At 40.2% G+C, this 23,276-nt stretch overlaps 1 protein-coding gene across 21 annotated transcripts in view; it reads left to right on the top strand.

Annotated features, from left to right (window-relative positions):
• PCNX1 (pecanex 1) overlaps positions 1-23,276 on the top strand; it is a 96,704-nt gene that overhangs the window by 2,706 nt on the left and 70,722 nt on the right. For 8 of the 21 annotated variants that reach the window (XM_065064449.1, XM_065064442.1, XM_065064454.1 and 5 more), the window contains exons 1-5: positions 3,950-4,317; positions 12,270-12,478; positions 18,378-18,483; positions 21,482-21,527; positions 22,429-22,518. In XM_065064449.1, coding sequence (XP_064920521.1) covers positions 4,165-4,317; positions 12,270-12,478; positions 18,378-18,483; positions 21,482-21,527; positions 22,429-22,518 — 604 coding nt within the window. In that variant the 5' untranslated portion in view covers positions 3,950-4,164. Of the gene's footprint in view, positions 1-3,946; positions 4,318-12,269; positions 12,479-14,197; positions 14,255-18,377; positions 18,484-21,481; positions 21,528-22,428; positions 22,519-23,276 lie in introns of those variants that run through there. The other 13 variants (XM_065064446.1, XM_065064443.1, XM_065064450.1 and 10 more) reach the window with 6 other exon arrangements.

Here is a 23,276-nt window from a genome sequence, read left to right on the forward strand (position 1 = left end):
ATCCAATCCACAGTAAATAGTATGTGTCAGCAGGATCCAAAAATCAGGGTTTAATGCTGCTGTCCAGCTATAGATGCTGAGAAAAGGAATCAATAGGAAGACGTAAATAAAAGTTGGTAGTGAGCCACCAAGGCCTAGTTTGTCAATCTTCATCTGAAAACAAATGCTGTATCCAGCAAGGAGAGAGAAGTGCTAACCCTCATAATTGTAAAGTGAGTAAATTGGTGTTTTTCTTATTTTATGCTGATTGTTCTATTAGCTACTTACAGCTTGATATTATACTGTGATAATTACTGTAATGAAAAATAACAAGGAAGTGCCAATCATAAGCCTGTTTCTGGGTATAATAAATTTCACCCAGTTTAGTCAAAACATTCTTTTTAACTTTCTGTTTCACCTCTTGTCCTAATTATCTAAGTTATATTCTTAAAAAAAAAAAAAAAAAAAAGTAGGAATTCTCTTGATAACTAATTTAAAAATGATAATTCTAGGTATCCCACAAAAGATGTCTGGAGGGAAAGTGTAGAACCTCATTCCCTTGAATGAGAAGATATGAGAGACTGAAGTGATACCAATGGTGCAAAGCATGCTGCAATATTATTCGTGGAAATGGTAACATGTTGAAGCATTTTTGTGGCAGGTTTCAGTGTTTTGTTACTGTTTTGATTAACTTCCTGTTCTTGTAATATCATGCATTAGAAAAAGTGTGTTTATAAGGCCGGTCAAGGAATTGTGATTAGCTTATCCATCTGAGTATTTGGTATAACCTACATTCTACCATGTACCACATGCAGTGTTGCCCTGATTTTGCAAATGCCCTTTCAACCCACTGGCATGTAGCATGAAGAAAAATGTTGCTGTATATGATTAAAAGATCATTCTTCCCTAGCCAAGTTCAAGTTAAAACAGCCATATCTTTAATATGATGGCATACCTAAGAGAGCAAAATTACTAATTTGCTACAGAAGCTTCCCCAATAGCCTGCAGTTGTAAGGAGGGCACTTGACTGAGTACATGTATAAATAATGTGGGGAAAAAGGAATTGAAGTATTGTCTGGCCAAAATAATAGTTACAGTTTTGAGTTAGTCTCCTCCTGCGCCACACTGGCTTATGTGGCAAATTACTTCTTTGATTTAGTCTTGGCATACTAAATTCCAAGAGAAATGCTGGAGGAAAATAGGTTGATTTCCAATAATTTGATTTAATGCCCCCTCTCTCAAGTATATTATCTAAAAATTTTCACTCTTCACCCATGTTGTGCTCTATTTTCCCTAGAGCACACTCTTTTTTAGTATAGAGAGTAATACCCATCCGAGAAAAGTACTGTAAGGCTAAAGCAGAGTGCAGAAGCTAAGCTAGTTATCTGTTGGATTGTAGAGGTTTGATGCATAGATTGAGTCTCCTGTTGTTACTTTCTATCCAGATGTACATTGTTTGTTTCCCTTAAAAGCTAATTTTTTTTTATTTTTTATTTTTTATTTTTTTTAATTTTGTTAAGGATGTCTATGACTGGGCTTGTTATCAATTTTACCTTCAGGTATGGATGGATTCCAGTAGTATTATTTCCCCATCTTGTGTCCTAATGATTTCAGCCTGTCTGCATTTAAATAGCTAAACAATGAAATTTAATTGTTCTCTCAAGCACATGATATTCTGTCGCTTATTTTCTGCATGCAGACTAGATCATCTTGCACTGAAGCGCTCTCGAACAGGGCTGTCTGGACTAAACAAGGTTACGCTGTTTTGGATCAGGGTTGAGCCTATAATACTCATGCTTTGTTTCCTCTGTTTGTTGTTGTTGTTGTTGTTGTTTGTTTGTTTGTTTGTTTTGCTTTAACCCCCTGCCCCAAGCCTCTACTGTTCCATGGCTGGTCCAATGACTTCTAGGAGCAGGGCTGGGGAAGCAGTCATGGACCTCCACAGCATCCAGCCTCTCACACAGGAGTGCTGTTTAACATGAATCATTACTATGAGGCTGAGGCAAATCTGTTCTATCTAATCAATGGCTGCTAAACAGAAACATAAAGGTTTCTAAAGCATTTACTGTGGCCTTCAGACATGTAATTAATGAATGTTATTCCTCTTCCCTCCTTTTTGTGAGGAAGGTGAACAGCTTTTATGTTACATTCATAAAACAGCTGCTGGAAGAACTAAGGCTTCATAATTCTGATAATTACAGTATCATAGTGTATTTATGGACAACACATACTAAAACTCCATCTTCTAACAGCTGTATTTGTAATTTTAGTTTTTAATGGTATTGTGGCAAATGATGTGGTTGAAACAGGCTTCATAGTTGTGTTTTTTCTCTGAGCCTACTGTAGTCAGTGAAGCTTTTCATGCTTGACTCTACCCCAAAAGGATAAAGGGAATTGCCCCTCCTCATTCATGATAATCCCCTGTAGGTTTTCTCTGGTTTTGGTTTGGGTTGGTTTGGTTTGGTTTTCTCCCTTCTTCTTGCCCCCTGCCCCATTCTTTTTTTCCTTTTATATCTCAATCCTGTTTGATAGAGTGAAAAAATGCTCCTTCGCAAAATACTGCTAGCAATCTTATATTAAAAAAGTATAATATTTGAAACAATATAGTTAAAAATTATTTATCTGTTTATATTGGGGAGAAACAGCCATCATGGTTGGCGTTTTGTGTCCATGCCTTCTCCCTACTTTCTCACTGGGGAAACAAAAAATAGATCACGTACATCTGCTTTGAGTCAGTCACTTCTGTCTTCTGGTTTTCCAAGAATAGCCAAATGCTGCCATTGGTTCGCTAGCTGTCAGGGAGAAAAACACTGGAGACTGTGGCATTAACACAGCGTCTTGAAAACACCAGCCCAAATGCATGCTCATCATGAGTCATGGCTGAGTGCTTGGGTTATTTCATTCCTGCAGTTCCTCCGCAGAAGAGATACGGGAGGTGCAGTTCCCCAGTCTCATACCTGCTGGAGTGGGACAGTAACTTGTTTTTGGGACAGAACCTATGTGAGAACCTTCTGCCACCACAGCGACATGGTCATAATGTGCCCTCAAAGCTACTTTTTCCCAAATATGACTGAAAAGCCAGGTAGTTTAATGACAGATCCTCAGCATTCCTCATTCGTAGGATTTGAAGGAAGAGATCTCCCCTTTCCCCTGCTTCACAGCACTCTCCAAAGTCCTTCCCTAATCTGTGTCCCTTTCTGTCTGATGTGTGACTTTTGGGATGTGCTTATCTAAGGGGAAAGCTTGGAAGCCAGGACATGATGAGAACTCATGACTTCCTGTGAAACTGGATGAATGTGGAAGTTGAGACCTTATTCTGTGGGAGACTTGCCACGGCCGGCTGTGCTGTGCTCTGCCTTACAGCAAGTCCAAACTCCGACTTTGTGTGTGTTGAGAACAACAACAAAACAAGCCCTGTTGTGGGACAGGCATGCAGTGGTTTTGGTTAACTTATATCTCGGCAGTAAATGTAAGGACTCCAAATCAAGCGAGGTTATTTTGCTTTAAAGAATCGAAGCACACAACAGGACGATGTCTCCCTGCACCGCGACAAGAGGACACTGCGCTCCACCAGGAGCAGGACACTGTGAGTGGGGCAGGAAAGCCCTTTGTGCGGTGGTGCCTCACTCCATTTTCTAGCCGTATCCTCATATGGCTTCAGCTCCAGAGCCACCCTGGCCAGGCTGCAGACGTGAGCCCGCCTGGGTGACCGGGGAACACGTTTCCTTCCGGGGTCCCGGGCTGACCCCGGCCTGCCGCCGCCCCGCCGGTGGGTTTGGGCCCGGTGGGGGATCAGGACCAGCAACTCGCCGGATGGCGCTGCCCCGACCTCCTCCGCGCCGCTAGGGGGCGCCGGCGGCGGCTTTGCCCGGTTCAGCGAGGGCGGGGGCAGAGGGGAGGCGGCGCGCAGGCGCAGTAGCGGGCGCGCCCGCCCACGCGGCGTTGTCCCTCCCCAGCGACAGAGCGCGGGGCGGGCGTCCCCTGCCGCAAGGGCTGCCGGTCTATCGGCGGCGCGGGGGCGGGCGGCCGGCCCGGGGCCCGGACATAAGATGGCGGCGGCGTTGCTGGGGAGGCGGCGGCGGCGTTTGCGGCCGTGCGGGCTGTCGCGGAGTGCGGGCGGCGCGCGGCTGTGCCCGGGCTCGCAGGGCGGATAGAGCGGGGCCGGCTCGGCGGAGCGGGGCCGCCATGGGCTCCCAGGTGCTGCAGATCCTGCGCCAGGGCGTGTGGGCGGCGCTGAGCGGCGGCTGGTACCAGGATCCTCACCAGGGCGCTGGGGTCAACGCGCTGCACCTCTACCTGTGGCTCTTCCTGCTCGGCTTCCCCTTCACCCTCTACATGGTGAGCGGAGGCCGCCGCCGCGCCCTGGAGAGCGGTGCCGGCCCGGGCCGCGGGGCGGGCGGGCCTTGTGGGAGCCGCTCGCCTCAGCGGCGGCGGGGAGGCCCGGGAAGGGCCGCGGGCCGGGGCCGTCGCACGCGCGCCCCCTGCCCGCGCGCTGCCGCTGCCCGGGAAGGGGCGCCCGGGGCCCGCGTGCGCGGCGCTCCCTGGTCGCGCCCGCCGCCGGGAGGGGCGGGGCCGGCAGCCGCGGCCCAGGCGGCCCGGAGTAACGTCTGAGGCCGCGGCGTCGCGGGAGCGCGGACCGGCTCGCGGGAAGGTGTGGGTGGGTGCTCGCGGGGCGCGGCAAGCCTTCGGTCGCTGGCGCTTGGCCTTCGCTTCTCTGTTTACTTTCCTTCAGAATCGGGCAAACTCCACTGGCTTCCACAGCAGATCTACTGGTACTCCAGGAAGAAGGCACAGTTTCTGCTGAAGCTGTCAGGTCTAGCCAGTGTTTCTGGCTGGAAGCTCTATCACTTTCTCTTTTGCCTTTTGAGACTGGGGGAAGTATGTTCGTCAGGTCCATAACCCAGAAGCTTATTTGGCCATAGTGTAGGGTACTGTGTGCTGGCTGGACAGCCCGTCTGGACTGTTTGTTATTGACAATAGGTTACTTTGGCTTTTTTGCTTGTGGCCAGATGGAGAATTCCTGTTAAATATATCTTTGTATCTGATTCTTCACTTAAAGCTGTTGAAATACTAACCTTTAAACCTAGAAACTTCCTTGACATTTGGACTTAGAAACAAATATAGGAGAGATATGATCCACTTACGAGAAAAGGAGGCAGTTTCCTGTTTACCAGTGCTTTTCTTTCTGTGTGAGTTATGTGTAATTTATGAAATATTAGTATTTCACTTAGATTTCTCAGTAGAAAAATGTGGTCCTACGAGGTGTGATGTGACTAGTTTTGAGTATATGAGTTAGAATGTAATTTGCATATCTGCCAAGTTCAGATGCTGTGATGACTTAAAGTGGAAACTGCTTTGTGAAAAAATGTTTGTGAATGAAGCCTTGAAGGAAGAGCTCTGCTTGAGTGCAGTTGCAGAGACTGACACCTCTGGGGTCAGGTATTTGCTTTGTTAAGAAGCAATTTGTGAGGTTGCAGTATGAGACACTTCATACTAAGAAATAGCTAATGTGGAAGAGGAAGTTCAGCCCCATACAGTTAGTTTTTAATTCGTATTACGTTGTCTTGGGAAAGGTAGCTCCAAGGCTTTTTGTTTGAAAACTGTAAGATTGCTGGCAAGGAAACCGCAGGCTGAGACAAACTGCTTTTAAAACCAGAGTTCATGTGACTACAGCGAGATAAAACTTTGAACTGAGCAGATGCTCTCTATAAAAATTATGAATCTGCATCTATTTGGAGTTCCATAGAATGTTGGAAGAGTAGTGTCCTTTAGGTCTCAAATGTAGTGTGTGTTTTTGTTTTTTTTTCTTTTAGAAGTAGTGCTTTTCTGCTTTGACAGAGTGGTCTAATTAGTACTGCCTTACTGAGAAAGCTGTTTATAAAGGCGTGGTAAGCAATATTCTGCTGGCACAAGAGACTTTTGAAGGGGGTCTGTATATTGTGTATAGGTCTTTTGACAACTGATAAATCTGGACTAGCATTTGAGTCTCCTGCTGCTCTTAAAGCAGTAATTAAGCTTCAGTTGCCCATACTATGGGGTAAACTTCACTGTTGCTTAAACTCTTTTCCTGTGCAAAGGGAAAAGATGAGCAAAAGCAGGCTGCTTCAGGTTTTCCTGAGGTCAGATAAATTCTCTTGCCTCATAGCTCTGGACAAGTTAAAGATGCAAAAAGAAGTGCCAACTTCCCTGAGAATAAGTGGGGAGATTAGTCACAAGTTAAAGCAGATTGAATCATATTTGGCTGTTTTCCCTCTTTCCACCCTCTGCAGTTCAAGTGTTGTCTAGACATAAACCAAACAGGCAGGACTGTGATGGTCATCTCAGCTCTTTAGCATCTTTTAAGCTCTTTTTCAGAATGAAAAGCAGTAAATGTTGCATTGCTGTAAGACATACAGAAATAAGCAGGGCTTGCTTAAGAAGTCTTAGGTAATCGTAATCTGAATTCTGAGCATGGCTCACTGGTGTGTAGGAGGGAGTTTCTAAGCTAGCTTCAAATGACTTACTGCTGGCAGACAACCTTATGTGTTTAAAAAACAAGGTGTATAGAAAGAGTTGGAATGCTGGCAGGTTTTACGTTACATATAAAACTTCTGCACATACAGAATTACAAGGTTATAGTGTTGCTTTAGTGCATTGGGGCACTAATAACTGTAGTTATTCCTAAATTGTTTTGTAGCAACAAAGGCAAAGGGATCCCCTAAGAACTTCACTTGTAGATGGTTCTCAAGGCTGAATGCATTTTACAGTAAGCTAATAACTTTTTTCAAATGTTGTTTAATCCCCAGCAGGAATGGAGCACCTAATCCTTTTGGATATGGTAATTTAGGTGCCCTTATTGCTTAAAGACTTGGTTGTGGTCAGCAAGCAATGCTATAAATCTGTATGTTTCTTTGCACGTGCATGCCAGTGCTGTTAGTGTTGATGGGTTTAACACATGGTGCAAACCACCTGAAGAAATTAGCAGTAGAATTCAGCTGGCCATTCTTCTGTGGTCCCACCTCTGCTTAAGCACATAAAAGTGAGGTCTGTACACTGTGTGAAGGTGAAGAGACAGATGTGTACATAAAGTATCCAGATATGTAATATAGATATATTTTTCTCATGTGTATTTATACTCTTAACCTGTACTTGTTGAAACTGTGGCAAAAATAGAAGTGTAGATAATGATGAAACTGGGGTGTAGATGAAGAAAAGTGTCTGCTTCAGTGAAGCTGCTTGAGTCTGTAGTCTTGGATCTGTGACTTTGCAGCATGCGTACAAAAATACTGCTTTCTGGACTAGTTAAATCTATCCTGTTTGGATATTTGTATTCAGTAACAGACCTAACTGTGCTTGTTGATCTGCATATCAGTTGTAAGAACTGATCCCCGTTTTTACTCTAACCCAAAAATCAAGTTGGGAGAAGAAAATACACTACAGCCTGGGGAAACTGTACGACTAGGTTGTAAAAATAGTGGTAGAGTTGAATGAAAAATACCCTAAATGCAGAGGCCAAAGTTATGCATCAGTGTTGCAAGGGGGAGGGGAAGAGAGGAGGCTGCCAGAGCGCTTCCCCTAGTTGGAATGCTGCTTCAGCCCCACCACACGTGCAGGAACGGGTGAGGTTTTGGCTCTGACACTTGAAGAATTTTGCCAGGGACTGAAGAGCAGCTAGGACTGTACCTTGCTTCGGTTGATGGGCTTATATGTACCTACAGAACTTATCTGTCAAAGTAAAGCTCATTTAGACAACAGATCAGTTAATAGGCACTTGATTTCTTGACTTGTGTATGTAGTTATAGGAGTAGGTCATATAAATGTTGCTTCATGTGACAGTCTTTTTCTGGTGAAGTTTCTGAAACAGGTGCTGTTTCTTAAACCAAGAGCTTAAGTACTTGAAGTTGGATGTATGATCACAGTATGTTTGTAATCATACAAACATATTGTGATCATATATTCAACTCGATGGTCCCTGGTATCCCACATTGCTCTAAGCCAGCCACACTAGTTTGTTGGCTACTCAAGTTTCATTTGTACATCTTGAGGTTTCAGTCAAAAACTAGGTAACTTGTAACTGAACCTACATCCTGGTGACAGCAGTTCTTAAGGGCTCTGGCTGGTTGTAACTAAAAGTCTTGACAGAAGAGCATCTGCTGTTTCTTGATCTTTCCTCTTCTCCAGTATGAATGTTTCTATAAAATACTAGCCTCAAAATGCTTGAACTTGAGAGCATTTTACAAGGCAACTGTTAGGGCTTAATAAATGTTTGATTTATAATCACTTTTACATAAGGACTTGCAGTCTGGTTTGGGTTGGGAGACTGTCCTGTGAATGTTCTCTCAACAGTTAACACCTACATATCTTTTGAAAAGAATCTGGCAACTTCATTGCATTTGCAGTGTCTAGCTAAAGCTAGATGTGGCTAGGTAAGATCCATAGAGTCTTTGTTTCTTCCTAAGTATGCACCACAGCCTGTGATCAATGAAATTCCCTCTGGTTCCTGGCACTTAATGTATTTCAAACACTGAATCAAGATAAAGTGACCTTTGTAGTTCAAATGAGAATATTTTAATCCTGTAACTAGTGGTCTCAGGTTTGTTTTCTGTTCTAGGTTGAACATTGGATTCTAGGAGTGCTTAAAGCTTTTTCTACCCACTCATTTACAAGAAATGTTCTGTGATATAGCTGTGCTGACATAAGACAGCAGCTTCCTGAAGGGGCAGTCCTGCACCTTGTAATGACACACCCATATCTTACCTTTGTCCACATGTTTAGTGTGGTTTTCATAAGTTGTATTGAAAGGTTTAAATTTGGGAAGTGACTCCTGAGGGGAGGGTGGTATAAAAATCAGTGTCTTTCCGTTGCCCCTCTGTTTTTGAAGAGTGCTACTTAACTTCACTTTAAGATTGAGGGAAGTACTTTCAGCTAAGAGTTTATCTAATTATTGGGTTTGTTTAGCCATTGGATGACTGAAGTTTTCAACAGAATGTAATTAAAGCAGACAGTTTTTGTTGTGCTCTTCTCTCCCAGGAGAGCTTCAGTTGTGCCTGCTGCTGTTTAATGTATGTTTTCTTTTGATGCTAGTAGAAGTGACTAGAGATGTGCAGTAAAATGGGATGTTCTCTGAAATGCTGTTGCAGCTGCAGACTTGTTGCTAGCTGGTATCTGCTAACAAGCTCTAACATGAAATTTTTAATCTTTTTGTGACCAATAAATATATTTTAGTTCTTGTGAAAAGAACTGAAATTAAACTCCAAATTTGTAGGACTTAAATTTGTGTTGAAGTCTCGAAGATGATATTATATAGGATGTTCAGTTATGCTGGTGAGAGACCTGCCTCTCCTCAAATGTGGTAAAATGTTAAGCACAGAATAAAACACTAATCTTGCTTTAACTTGCCTTGGCCCGTGGAGAGAAGACCCCAAATGGAAGTTGAATGCTTCTAAGTTTCACAAAGAAAACAAGAAGGCACCAGTGGTCTAGGTTGGGTTGCAGTAACTTCCTCTGGAGGCTGGAATGCAGGCAAGTTGCTGGTATAATACCATGGGCAGCACTGCTGTACTACAGTGTGAGACTTAAAGTATGATCAGACGGTAGAGTATGCTAGACATGATAAAATATTATTCTGTTCCCATAGTATATGCCCTATATAGAGAAGACTAACTGCGATTGAATATGGAGAATAAAAAATAGTGAGTTATCTTATTTGTAGTTTTCTGCAATCCTGTGGAAACAGGCTGTGGAGAAGGAGCACCCTTTAATTCTTTATTTGATTTGCTGCAAGTTACATGAGGTGTGTTGTTTTTCCCACTTGTCTCAAAGCTTTCCTTTGCAGAACAGGACGTGTAAATTTTGCGTTCTATAAGATAAAGGGGATATAGTGTGTGACCTCACTGCTGGTAGAGTAGAGGAAAGAAATTGAAGAGCTCTCCGGATAGAGAAGTATAGACTTGTCTTTTACAGACTAACTCTAGCATTTGTTACCTAGTGTTAAGCTGACTCTGCTGATAATGGCTTCTGAACTCTAGGTACTTGTAAAGGAGACTCTAGTTGTAGTTGGGTTTGTGACTGGGTAGCAGACTGCTTAGCAGGCACGGGAAGCTCATACATTTGGCCACAGTTAACAGCATGCCCTTGCCTGCAGGGACCTAGCTGCCTCTAAAGGTCTTGGAAGCAGATGTGCTGTGTTAAGACCCTTGTGGCATTGGTTCAGGGGCTGTATGGATGCCATTAGCATCGTTGTGGCCCCTGGCTGCTTACTGATGGTGTTTTTTAAGTAGCTTTGTCCTCTTTCTCGACCTGAGGTGGTGCTTGGTCAGTGAAATGTCTGGGTCCATTAGGGTCTTGTCCAACTGAGTGTGCAAAGTATAAGTTAGCATACCTCAGCTTAATTTGCCTGTCCTACTTCAAATATTATAATACTTGTTGACTTAACTTACCTTTTCCTTCAGAACAAGTTAAACTTGACCTCTGTAATAAAAGAATCCTAATAAATAACCTGCCTCCTGATTGATTCCAGGCTCAATTATTTGTACTTGTTTGGCTTTAGAAATGTTACATTGATTTTGCTTACTGCCAGAAAGTGAGCAGTCTAATTTGATTTGTTCTGAAGTCAACAGACAATATAGTATTTAGAAATGTTTATCTGTTTATCCCCTTTATTAGAATAATATTTTGTACTTGGAGATCTCTTCAAACTGTGTTTTTGCTAAACTCATGGCTTAAATTGTGTGGTGAGCTCCGGCAGTTCTTCCAGGACTACTAAGTTCTTGAATATGTAGAAATATTAATGTTGTAATTGGATCTCCTTTAAACAACTAAAACTAGCTTTATGTGCAGAATAGAGAGGGTGCTCTGTCTTATTCTCCAGTTATGTTCCCTTTCTGATTCTGCAAGATGTGCAAAGGGCTTCTTTGATCACTGCAAAGACTCTTCTCTTGCATTGGTCTGTATAGGGAGGGTAACTAGGTGTATGAATCACACTGGAAATCTCCCTGGGCTAGGAGGTCTAAAAAGACAGTTCACTTGTTCTTCTCATCAACTGAACTAATATCCATGCTGGGTGACAAATGCTGCTGAGTTCTGATTGTTTTATGTCTCTGTGTGTGTATATATGCTTATGGCTGTTAGAATTTTATATCAAACTGCATCATTACTGGGGTAAAGGATGGTGATGCAGCAAAATACTTGAACACAAGCTCTTGTTTCTTTTAAAAGGAAAGTGGTCTATTTGTGGCTGAAGATAAGAAGGTAGTATCTCATTCTGTTTAGTGACTGCCTAGGGAAATGGCAAAATTATAAATATGAATAAAAGCTGAATTAGGAGGGTGAAAGCCTTGAAGTGAAATCTGAAGTTTAATTAGTACTCCGAACCCTCCTTCTAAATAGCTATTAGGCTGTATTTAATATTGGTTGATGAAATGATTGGTCTGTAAAAGCTGTATGGGCCTCAGTGAAAGTTGTGTGAGAATTCTTAATTCTGAGTGGAATTTCGAAAGTTGAATGCAGGCCTGAGGTTATTCATGTGGCTTCTGGTCACCTTAGATGCAGCTGAAAAATTATCTTCAGAACATCTACTCTAGCAGCCTTTCCATGGGCACAGAGTAATCTAGCACAAATCATCTTTACTACATGGGGTTTTGCAGGTTATTGTGGACTACTGCTAAAATGTATGAGCCACAAATGTAAACAGCCTTTTGTTTTGTATGCAGGTAGTGAGAAGTTTGGCTTTTGTGACTGAGTATCTTGTCATGCAAGAGTAGCTGTTGGAAGCTGACAGGCTAAGTTGAATCATCTGTGGTGGGTAGCTGAGCAGGTTTTCTCCCATCCACCATGCTATCACACTCACATAAGTTTCTCCAAAATGGATGTGGTACTGGGTACTAGCCCTGAAATAAGGTCATACCCTGTGCTTGGTTTAGTTTTCAAGTTGCTTAATTTTTTACATCTTTTTTTATTTGTAACAACTAATCAAAAATATTGGTTTTGGCTCAAGAAAAATCATGCTCGCTGTAGGTTTTGTAGTCTAGGTATTACATTCTCATAGCCTGGAAAAAGAGAACAAGAGCTGACTTTGGTTCTCAAGCTCTAGTGATAAGTCTATTTAACTTACTGCTGTGGTGCTTTGGTGTCTCGTAGTCTAACTGTTCCTTTTTTCTGTCTTGCTGGACTAATAACAATCTCTGCACAAAGTTTGACTGTATTGATCAATATTTTCTATATGAAGGAAACTGTTAAACTATGGATAGCTTTATTTTTTTATGGACGTTTGACTTTGTGTTCATTAACTCTTTCTTATTCTCTTTTGAAAGGCCCTTCCTTCTTCCATGATGATAGTAGCTGTCTACTGCCCAGTGATAGCAGCTCTCTTTATCGTTTTGAAGATGGTGAATTACCGTTTGCACAGGGCACTGGATGAGGGAGAAATTGTGGAGAGGAATGCCAGTGAGCATATGGACAGAGGTGCAAAAACAGAACAAAGCAATGTTTCAGCCAAGAGGAAAGACAGCAATGGGCCCAGGTAAGGTGTCTGCTGTTTGAGTATTGCTTCAAATGGTAAACAGTCCTGTTTTCATCAGATGTGTAACTGGAATGGTGGTTGAAATAAACACTGAGGAATATAGATGCAGACCTCTGTGGTTCATAAAGACTATTTATTCTGGTCTTTAAAAACGGACTTATTTATATATTAGCTTTGAAATGATGGATTCATGTTTATTTCCTGGTTCCTTCCCCAAAAGAGTTCCAGAACAATACTGAAAATGCTGGAAGCACTGAAACAATAGCATGGAAAATGTGTGCTACACAACCAGTACAAGTAATCTTATTTTAGCAGTAGACTTAGTTTTTAAAAACGTAGCTTTCAAAGACCACATACTACATGTGAAGTCTTTTATCACTAAAATGAATGTCTGATTTGGTTTCAATTTGCTTAGTTTTGCAAAAGCAGGAGTCAGACATTATTCTTGACTTCAGTCATAGCATTACTTCAGAAGAACACTGTTTTGTGAATTTGGAAATTCTGGAATTGCTCAGCTCAGTAACGAAGATGATAGTTTTGAAGTCCTGTCAATAGGGGGTGATTCCTTTCCACAGATCTCCTTTGCTGTTGCCAGCATCAGAAAACCCAGAGGTTTTCCTCCTCTGACCAGACTGTTTGGAGAAAGAAGAGCAAAAGATGACTCATCAACAAGACCAGCCTAACCAGTCTGATCAGACTATGGATGTGTTATGAGCTCTATTATCAAAGCTTCTGCCTGGCTCCAGATAATTGAGGCTATCCTAAGAGTTAGACTACATGAAATAAATCAACCTTGAGTTGAGAGCCTTTCTCTTATCTGTGAGTTTCTGGTACTAGTAGCCATGAGTGGTTTTCAAAGTGAGGCCATTAGTGTGTTGTCCTGACTCTTAAAAGGTTGTTTGTGTTTTACTTAAAAAAAAAAAAAAAAGAACCAAAATGAACTGAAACCTTTTACATGGAGACACTGCTCTAAGGAAATGTAGCTGAAAGAAGCCTCTTAAGTCTGTTTATCAGGATGCTTAAAGAAAGGAAGTGTTAAAGTGATGCTCTTTAAAATGCTTAGCCTAGAAGTAAAAGAACTTCATTGTGCGTATGGGGTAGCTTCTCATGAGCTGGGTCTTAAGTTCTTCTGTATCTGCTCTAAGCTCGGGGAGCACACTGTTAGCAAAAATGGTGTCTTGGATCTCTTTAAAGTTGATATACAGTAGCTTCTTGTATCAATCTTTTATAACCTGAACGTTTTTCCATGGTGTGTTTGGTAACTGAACCTGCTGATTTTAATTGTGACTTCATTTAGATCACCATATAGCATACTAAACTTGTATTGAGCTGTTCTGGCAGAATGGTTGTCTGAATGTGTATTAATGCGTATTCTGCTTAATAAAATTCATGAAAGTAATCTGGTGGTCTGTCTGTTTTAATGCAACCTTGCTAACGCATGTTTTAGCTATGATCCTTGGATGTTTTTCCTTTGTTAAGCTACATAAGCTGTTGCTTCCAAAACAGTAGTCAAGACTTGGCAAGGGACCTCTATCTACTAGTACTGGGAATTACTTCTGGATGTTTCAGAAGTCGTTTTGTCTAACGAGCAGTTGACATGGGACAAGTTGCTACATTGTAAGCATTTATGAGCTCAGAAGTAGAGGTTAGTTTGCTGTGTGTCCTGCTTGCCAGCTAAAGTTTCATTAACTTTTATATGATCCTTGTTCCCACTTTCAGGTCTCTTAACTAGAACTGGGAACAAGGTCAATGCAGAAATTACGGAGTTACTTTTTGGTAAGTGGGATATACAGTATATACTAATCTTTGCCTCGACATTTACAAGAGCTCTGGGATAACATTCAAACCAGTAGAGGGAATGGAGAGTGAGTGTTTAATATTGAGCTGTCACCTTCTCAGTAAGTTAAATTGGAACACTAATAAAAAACCTGTCTTGGAAGAAAGGTGGATATAGGGGAGATCTAAGCAGACATACTACATTAAATATTTGTATAATCAGAATGTTAGTTTTGATAGCTTAGGCTATGTGATACTAAATGTGTGTGTGTATATATAGATATATATTTGAGAGAGAGCGCACGCGTAGTGGGTGAAGCTGTCCTAGAGTTTTCACCCTGCTCCCACGCACCCTCCTTGGGACCACTTTAGATATGAATATTACCATTTTTGAAGGATTAAGCAATAGTCTGGTTTCTGTTCAAAAGTCACACTCAGGATCCTGTTCAGCTTCTAAGAGCTACCATTCTTTCTGAAGATGTTTATCTGCAAAGTGGTGCTTTCAAGTGACAAAAATCATGTGCTGTCATATGTAGCTTTACATGAACTCATATCTTTGTGAATAGGATCAAACTCTGAAGGCTTTTAGTCTTTTCATAAAACTTTGGCATGCTTAAGCAAAGAACAACTTACTGTTCCTTAAGAAATGCCTTGTTTGATCCTTGCCTGCTTTATAAAGGTGAAATTCTCTAGTTAATATTTTTGAAAGAAGCTAGTCTTTAATTTAGAGATAGGAATGTGTGCTATTGTCTTCTCTAACTTCTAGTGTAGTTGCTGCTTTCGTACTTAAGGGGGTGTTGTTAGAAATGCTTCTTTGAGGTTTTATAAGAACAAGTAATGGGGGTGCAGACTTGCTCCTAATCCCCCATGAAAGGTAGAAGGAACAGTGCAAGCACAATCTTTGGGTGTCAGTGGGCCCGCATAGAGACCTCAAAACACTCAAGTCTCCCTTGCTTCTGAAGATATGAAAATGGCTTCTTTCTGTTGTCAATTACTACTGTGGTTCAAAGTATCATGAAGCATTAAGATGGTGGCACTGTTGTTGCTGATCTCTATCAGCATGGAGGGGCTGCAGTCATGATACTACATGAATTTCACATGTACTTCACCCAAAAAATAAAACTGATAGCTGGGGAATGTGGCTTCCCAAGTTATTGCATACAGTCTACTTACACAAGTATAAGCAAGAGAAATTAAAATAAGAAAAAAAATATCTCCAACTGTTGCTATGCCTTTGCAATTTCTTCTCTGCAGTTTTCTGTGGTTGGCAGACCTGTTCTTGAGCTTGGAATTGTTTTGCCTTTTTGACTCTATAATTAGAGATTCAAACTAAATAAATCTTAATACTTGAAACTGTTGTGGTCTAGCATTTGCAGTACATGCTATGGTCATTCTGTGTTTTGAGAGCAGTCTCCTGACTAGTTATCCTGATAGTTTAGTTGGAAATTAAGGACAGATGAAGACTAAAACTTCCCCTCTGCTTTATCCTGAAATCAGAATTGCTCATTCTGGATTCTCTCTGGAAGTTCTAGTCCAAATATCAGATTTCTTTAGTCAACCAGCCTAAGTCAGGTTTTAAACTTCTGAATTCATGTAGACTTACAGCCTCTTCAGTCTTCTGGTTAGTCTCTGATGCATTAATATAGGACTGTTACTAATAATTAGAAATACTAGTTTTAATTTGTTTTGCACAATCCTTGAATGCCTTGTCCACAGCCATCTCTGTTGAAGGTGGCTGGACATAATTTTTTCGGTCTTTTCAAATGGTCTAGTAACTTCACGGTTCTTTGCTTGCAAACAGAAGTGTTTTGCTTGTTCTAATGTATGAAGTGAGCAAACTGTAAGAAACTGAGTGTAGAACTTAACAGCAGAAATGGCCACAACACTAGTAGAAGACAGTTCCTAAAGGGTTTGACGTGCTTTTGTAGGCCAGATCTTTAGACTTACTATGATGAATCCTAGAAATTGTACTTCCTGCTTGATTCTCCAGACTTCATTTGTTGTTGTTTGTTACTAACTTTTGTTAATCCATTAGTTTGTGTGTGCTGTCACAGAATATAGCAGCTGTGAGCAGAGTGGTGGTGTTGGGCTGGGCTGTTGCTTGTGCTGGTATCTGATGGTTCACTGCTAGACAGAATCGCCTCCTTCTCCCACTGTGGTGGCTAACTACCCAGTTCTATGCATGAAAACTTATTTGCCTTGGCTTATTTTTCTACTTCATATGACATACTTTAATCATATGCAGTGTTTCTGAATGAATTATTCAAATAGGAAAGGAATTTAATCTTTTTGTGAAAGGTATTCTTTGTTATATCTTCAGTTGTCATCATAATGTATACTGAGCTTAAACAGTAAGTGAGAATTTTTCGGTTTAGTGTTTAACTTCATGTTACATAAGGAATACTTTGGTTAAAGCTGGTGGAAATTATTGAAGCTGAATTCTGTATATATGTTTTTTTTCTTCACTGGTTCTGCCTTAGGATAATTGATAACAGCAGGTCAGAGAGGGCTCATAAACAGCCATCAATAAGAGCATGCTTATGTCTCATGGCTGAGCTGTACCAAAATTGTGGCTTTTCACATTTTCTTCAATTTGCTGGACTCTGACTATATATGTTCTGCTAACTCATGGCTGACTTTTCTTTTAACTTATTTTTACTTAAGTAATATATCCCTAGCTTCAAACTGTGGTGGGTTTTTTTTTTGTAGTATTTTTGATGTAGGAAGGTTTAGGGGTGGCTTGTATGATCTAGAACGGTTCCCAAAGTTGTATCTATGCCTCTGTGAGATAACAGCTTGAAAGATCATGCTGCAGAATGAATGTTTCAGGTCCTTTAGTCTACAGGCAGTTTATTTATAGTATCCAAGATCGATGTCCGTGTATTTCAAAAATTATTAGGTGGTGGTCTTATTGCATGAGAGTTTACCATGAAACTAGCTGTCAAGTCCTGCAGTGCTTCTACCCATTTCTGTCCCATTCTCTAGAGGGGCTTAATCTTTAGTTTCTTTAGTCCAGCTGGAGGAGGGTTATGCATGTGTTCATTCTTCAGCAAAACGTTGGAGTGGACTTTCCACAGCTCTGAATCATTGTTGGGAGGCAGTTGTTTGTCTTTGGGAAGGAGCAGGAAGTGTCGGTGTCAAATTTCATGGCAGCTAATTCTGTTCAGAACTCTTCTGGATCAAGATAACTGAAGAGAACTGTATTGGTAGAGGAAAAAAGATGCCTCAACTTCTCCCTCTTTGCAGTTAACAAACAGTGCTAGGCTGGATCCCTGGAGCTGTGGTCCCCAACTCATTTCACACCCTGTTGTCCTAATGGACAGGCCCAACATGCTTCTGTTTCATAAATAATCTGCCTCTGACAAGCTGAATTATGTTGAATTATGATTTGGTGATGTTGATCTAGAAGACATTGTCAAATCAATACTTATTAATCCTGAAAGGACATAATCACTAGAATGTAATAATATATATATATTGTAGCTCAAAATATTTATTGATAGGACCTGTAAATTGTCTGAAGGGAAGTTGCTTTCTGGTAGAAAGAAGTTGCTTGCATCCCTGGAAGAGGTACCATGTCCCTATATGTCTCTGCCTTTCGAAGAACTTTTACTGACAGTGTGTGGTTTTCTTGGTTAATCCATCAGTAGTTTTGCTCCTAGATCCAGTCTAAGTAAAAGATCTAGATAATGACAAGTGCCTTCAATCTGAGTCCTCTCCTTGCTCTTTGAAAGAGTTCTATTTAGTACTTCTAAAATATTGATTAATTTATGGATATTAGTTAGACAGATGATCTGAAAATTACCTGTGTGTACATCTAGACAGAATTTTGTATGTCAGCATTTCAAAAGGCCTTGTAGCTCCTAGGTCTTAACAGTTTGTGTTGGCTGCTAACAGTGGACCTCACAAGGCAGCATCTTCTGTGACAGTACATGGGGTGTTCCAGCTCTGACTAAGCTGCTTGTGTCAAATGGGCAGCAGTCATCTGAGATACTGGAATATGTTTGAGCACCTGATATTTGGAAAGGGCAAATTCACTTTGAATCTACACTCAACATAGACAAGCTTTTGTTGAACTGGTAGGTTAATGTCGTGGGTTTTTTTGTTTGTTTGTTTCTCTCAGTGACCCTGGTGGAGGGATTGAAATGTCAGAGTTCATACGAGAAGCAACTCCCCCTGTTGGCTGTAGTTCACGCAATTCTTATGCTGGGATAGATCCAAACAATCAGGTAAGCATTAAAGCTAATGCAGCTGTTGCTTTAGTACTGCTGGCTTTGTAATGTGGAGAGTAATCTTTGCGGATTTTTTCTTATTATTTTACTTTTTTAAAAATTGTATTAGGATAAACAACTTACCTTCCTGTGTTTCTTAGCTACTTTATTAGGGTGGCATTGCACTGTCACCGCTGCATAGCTCTTGCTCATCCCATCTTGTGTTCATTTTATGAATGTCTGGATTTTATAAGGCAACCTACTGTCCCATCAGAAATTACACTCTTTTGCTCAATTAGCTTTGTTCTGATTTAGTAAATAAAAATGGCTTAAAGCATGGTCAGATAAGTACTAAGACCCACTGTGGTGGGCTTCCCTCTTCCTTTTGGTATTAGTGAACTGTTAGATAGCTCAAGCTGTAACTTAATCTTTATGTTGTAACTTTGTTTTCCTCCTTTGCTTTTGTTTGATCTGTCATTTAGATGCTTAATTTGCAAACTTCATTTGTGCTGAATTTTAGGAAGTCTTATGAGAACATATCCACTGCTGATTACCTCTTGCAATGCTGAACGGCTTTCTGAAAGTTATTATTCCTGACAGTTCAGACTCTGCAGTCAAAAATGTTATTTTGCTAAAGTACAAAGCAAGATAAACTGGTGGAAATGGCAAGAATAAAGGTGTTTAATTTTGAATGGCCTCTGCAAAATCTTCACTGTTTTGAAGCTTCAGCAAGGGTGGGAAAGAAGCAACAAATAGGGGCTGCAGATGGAAGTGCCAAAGAACTGTTAATTTTAATGCGACTTCATTATGCTCTAGTTGCCTTGTAATGTCACTGGGAAAGTTGTTCTGTTTCCTTATGTCTACTAGATTTATGCATTCAACTTCCATAGTGCTGCATATGCTGTTCCTTCTATTTGGCTTGTGATGTTTTGCCAGTCGTGGCATTTTTCTTTTGCCAACTCTTAATGAGGACAAGTAGATTGACTGGCCAGACAGTAAGGCTATGTTGACAGTGAGCAATGCTGCATCATATTAAAGATACAGAAGCTATTCTTAAACGAAGTGGAAATCCTTGGTGTGGTATTACAATATCAAGTCCTTCTAATTAGCTCTCTGAGCAAGCAGTATATAGTGTAGTGCACTGTTATGCTAATGTTGGTGTTTTTCTGAATAATGCTCTGTTATGCAGCATAGATGCTCTTGGAGACTTTCTCCTTTGAAGAGAGCAGGCATTTGGTATCATTCAAAGGAACAGGATGCAATGGTCTGTGTAGGAAGACAGAACCAGGCTTGGGGGATCATGTTTCTTTGAGTGGTCTTTAGAAAAAAAGCAATTCCAAATATATTCATAACATCTTTTAGTGTTAAAGCATGTGAAGGAACTCTGTGTTCTTTGCTGTGTGCTTTAATGCTGACACTATAACACAGTTAAAGCTACTGTGAAAGGAAGTATAGTATTTTAAATGTGTTTATGTTGATAAAATTAGTGCTCACTAGTCCCCTGTGACTGAGTGTGCAGCATCAAAAGTGGATGTGAGCAGAAATCATCTGAGTTCTGTTCAGGTTTTTTTTGTGTGTGAAATAGTTTTCCCATGCTGATGTGTTTGCATTCAGCAAGGCATGTCACTGAATGGAAAAAATGTTGAAACAAAATGACTACCTAAAAGTGTGCATGCATAATAGTGTAGTAAAGAATGTATGAAAAGCTCTGGCTGCTTTTTTGCATTACATGTAGCAAAGTCATTGTTCTGTAGTACAGCTGAGTAAAATCTGCACACACCTTCAGGTTACCTTAAATTTGCTGTGCTTACAGAGAAGAATTAGTAGAATTATGTTCTCTTTTACCCTAGAGTCATTTAAACTAGGGATTTTTTAAAAACAGCATTCCAATAAGTATATAAAACATAAAAATGATGGAAATCTTACTTTATCTTGGGGTCAGATTTTGCCTTTGGGTGCTTTTCTCCTATCCTGTTTGAGTGATTTAATTATTTGACACATGCCTTTTTTGTGCTATTAGGAGTTCTTTGAGAAGAGGTGGTGTTGGAAATACTATCCAAGCAAAGACTAAATTCTCTTTAGCACCTCTGCAAAATAATCTGCTACTGGTTACAGGATGTATGTAGAAAGGCAGACTGCAAACCTACAACTAGCTAGTTTTCATATGAGGAGGTACATGCCTGTTGGTTGGCCACTGAACATGGCTGAAAAGCAGATACTATGTGATTGTAACTAATGCCCAAGAAAAGATCAAGGAATACTGCAGTTTTTCACTACCCAGTTTACTGGCTTTGAGATAACTGTAATCGGTGTGCTTGGAAACTGTCTTCAAAAGAAAACTACATTTGCAGGAATGAGTGGGAAGAATAAGATACAGTAAAATTATTACATTAAATGGATTTAAGTTTATCCCCTGTTCATACTGCTGCCACTTTCCATGTACAAACACTTAGGTTCTTGTTGTTACCAGGTCATTGGATCAACTCTATCAGACCTGAAAAATATCCGTGGTAAAAATATGTATCTTTTCCAATGGGAGCCGTTTCTAGACTTAGCTTGGTGTTTACTGTGTTGAAAGTATAAGTTTTATTAATATATTATGATGTTTTCTTAAAGCATTTTAGGCAACTGTGATCACCGCATTAAGTACTCATCATGACGACAGTATTTATTAGTGTACCACCACACTAGTAGTTTGTTTCCACATTAAGTCTTTTCAAGGAAGATTCCTAGCTTAAACTAATTTTAAAATCAGCATAGTAAAATCTCTAAGTACATTGTCCATAAAACAGAAAAATGCAGTGATGTAGTTGAATGTGTAATTAGATGCCTTGTCATCTCTGCAGCAGAAACATTGAGTCAGAAAGGATTTTACAGCCTTGTACTGTTGGATGCTTTTGTGCCTTTGAAAATCGCTCTTAAGTGTATAGGTGAATGCATGCATTGCAGTAATAGTAAACAACAGTTGGGTAATTCATGAAAGTTTACAGCTTTTTACGTAATTCCCTGTTTCTAGGTTGGATCTGGGTTATCTCGTCTGGGAACAGCAGCAACCATCAAAGGTAAGATTTTTGGCTACTTCTTCAAATTACTGTGCAGTAGCATTTCAAATCACTATCATTTACTATGTTGTTTCCAAATACTGTTTACCTTGTTCATCCTCAAAGCTTTTTTGTGAGCTAGTACAATGTTTACTAAGGAGAAGAAATCTTCCTTGGAGTTGCAAAGTATGTGCCTAAAACACCAGGAGGGAATATCCTGGAATCTGTGCTCTGTTTTCCAAGTAATAACAGGTTTTGCTTGTAAAGGCAGGGCCAAGGAATTGGTTTGAGTGGACTTTTCCCTACGATTTTGAGTTCTCTGCAGCCAGTTGCCCTTCTGATACTGTGTATCAGTGACTTGATTATTTCTGGTTGCTTGGCATCTAGCAAAAGTACTGTCCAGAACAGCCCTTGTGAACTTCTCGGAGGTGAAAAGTTAATTTATTCGTAATATGCGAAGTTGCTGCCTTGTAAATCTGTTAAGCCAGTAATAAGGCAAAAGAAAATGAGATGTGAATTTTTGTCACCCTCCTGGGTGTTTTCCTTGCCTTTCTGATCTTTGCAAGTATTTTATTACAATCTACCCTTCATTTTTATTGGCAACCATGCAAAAGAAATATTCAAATAGACATATCTTTAAGAAAAAAAAGTCTTTATTTCTGTTGAGTTCTGTATAACATACTTTTCCAGTTCTTCATGGAAGATCTGTGTAGTTGAATGAAAGCTTTCTTATATACAAAATAGAAGAAACAGAGTAGACAATACTTATTGCTAAAAGATAAGAAATCTTTTGTTACTTGTAATTATAATGATTTACCTTTAAATGAAGAAATAAAAGCAACAGTCTTTCATAACAGGTGAGACATTTGCAGTGCATGTGTGTTAATACTTTGAACACAAGTACTCTTCTTTAAATTCACAGGTGATACTGACACTGCTAAGACCTCTGATGATATCAGCTTAAGTCTTGGCCAGAGTTCTAGCCTATGTAAAGAAGGGAGTGAAGAGCAAGGTAAAATTTCTCCTTCCTGCATATTAAACATGGTATATTGTTACCAAAGATCTTTGCTTAACATGCTAAAAAAATTCATGCAATTTGTTGATAGAATCTAAGAAAGGGTATCTTGAAGCTCTGTTTCCTTTCTTAATTACTTCAAGTTCCTGGGATGCATAGTTTGAATACTTTAAATTTTATTCTTTGGCTGTGTGTTTCTTGTTCTGGCATCTTCTAGCAGGTAATAAATATTTACTGTGTTCTCTGTCTTCTTGCTGTTGAAAGATTGTGAGTTTACATGTCTCTAGACTAATCATTTCATACTGAAAGTGGCCTGGGATTCCTGGACTTCATTGTCAACTAACTTGCTTGACTTTCCAGTACTGACAAATGAATTTTTTTAAATCAGGCATGCTTTTCTGTAAATAATCCTGTGTGGAGTTCTGTGTTTCTGGAGCTATAGACTGCTTCTAACATGCAAGCTATCAAGCTATCAGAGTTTGTTAATTGTTTTTCCCTAGTATGTAAAGAAACTGCTAGCTTGTGTTCTTCAGTTGTCCAGTTTTGTTTCAGGTCTTATTTTTCATTTAGCTGTATTTACAGGAAAAAAAAATCTGATCAGACTAAAGGAGAGCATAAAAACTCTGTTTTGTTTTGTTTGCTGATTTTTGAAGTACCTGGTGATTAGCAGGAATTTAACTTTGGGATTCAGTTCAGAAAGTATGTTTAAAATAGAGGATTGCAGATGGCCATGCTATTGCAATAGGCAGCAGGGT

This window comes from Columba livia, chromosome 5 (assembly GCF_036013475.1).
Source record: "Columba livia isolate bColLiv1 breed racing homer chromosome 5, bColLiv1.pat.W.v2, whole genome shotgun sequence".
NCBI lineage: Eukaryota > Metazoa > Chordata > Aves > Columbiformes > Columbidae > Columba > Columba livia.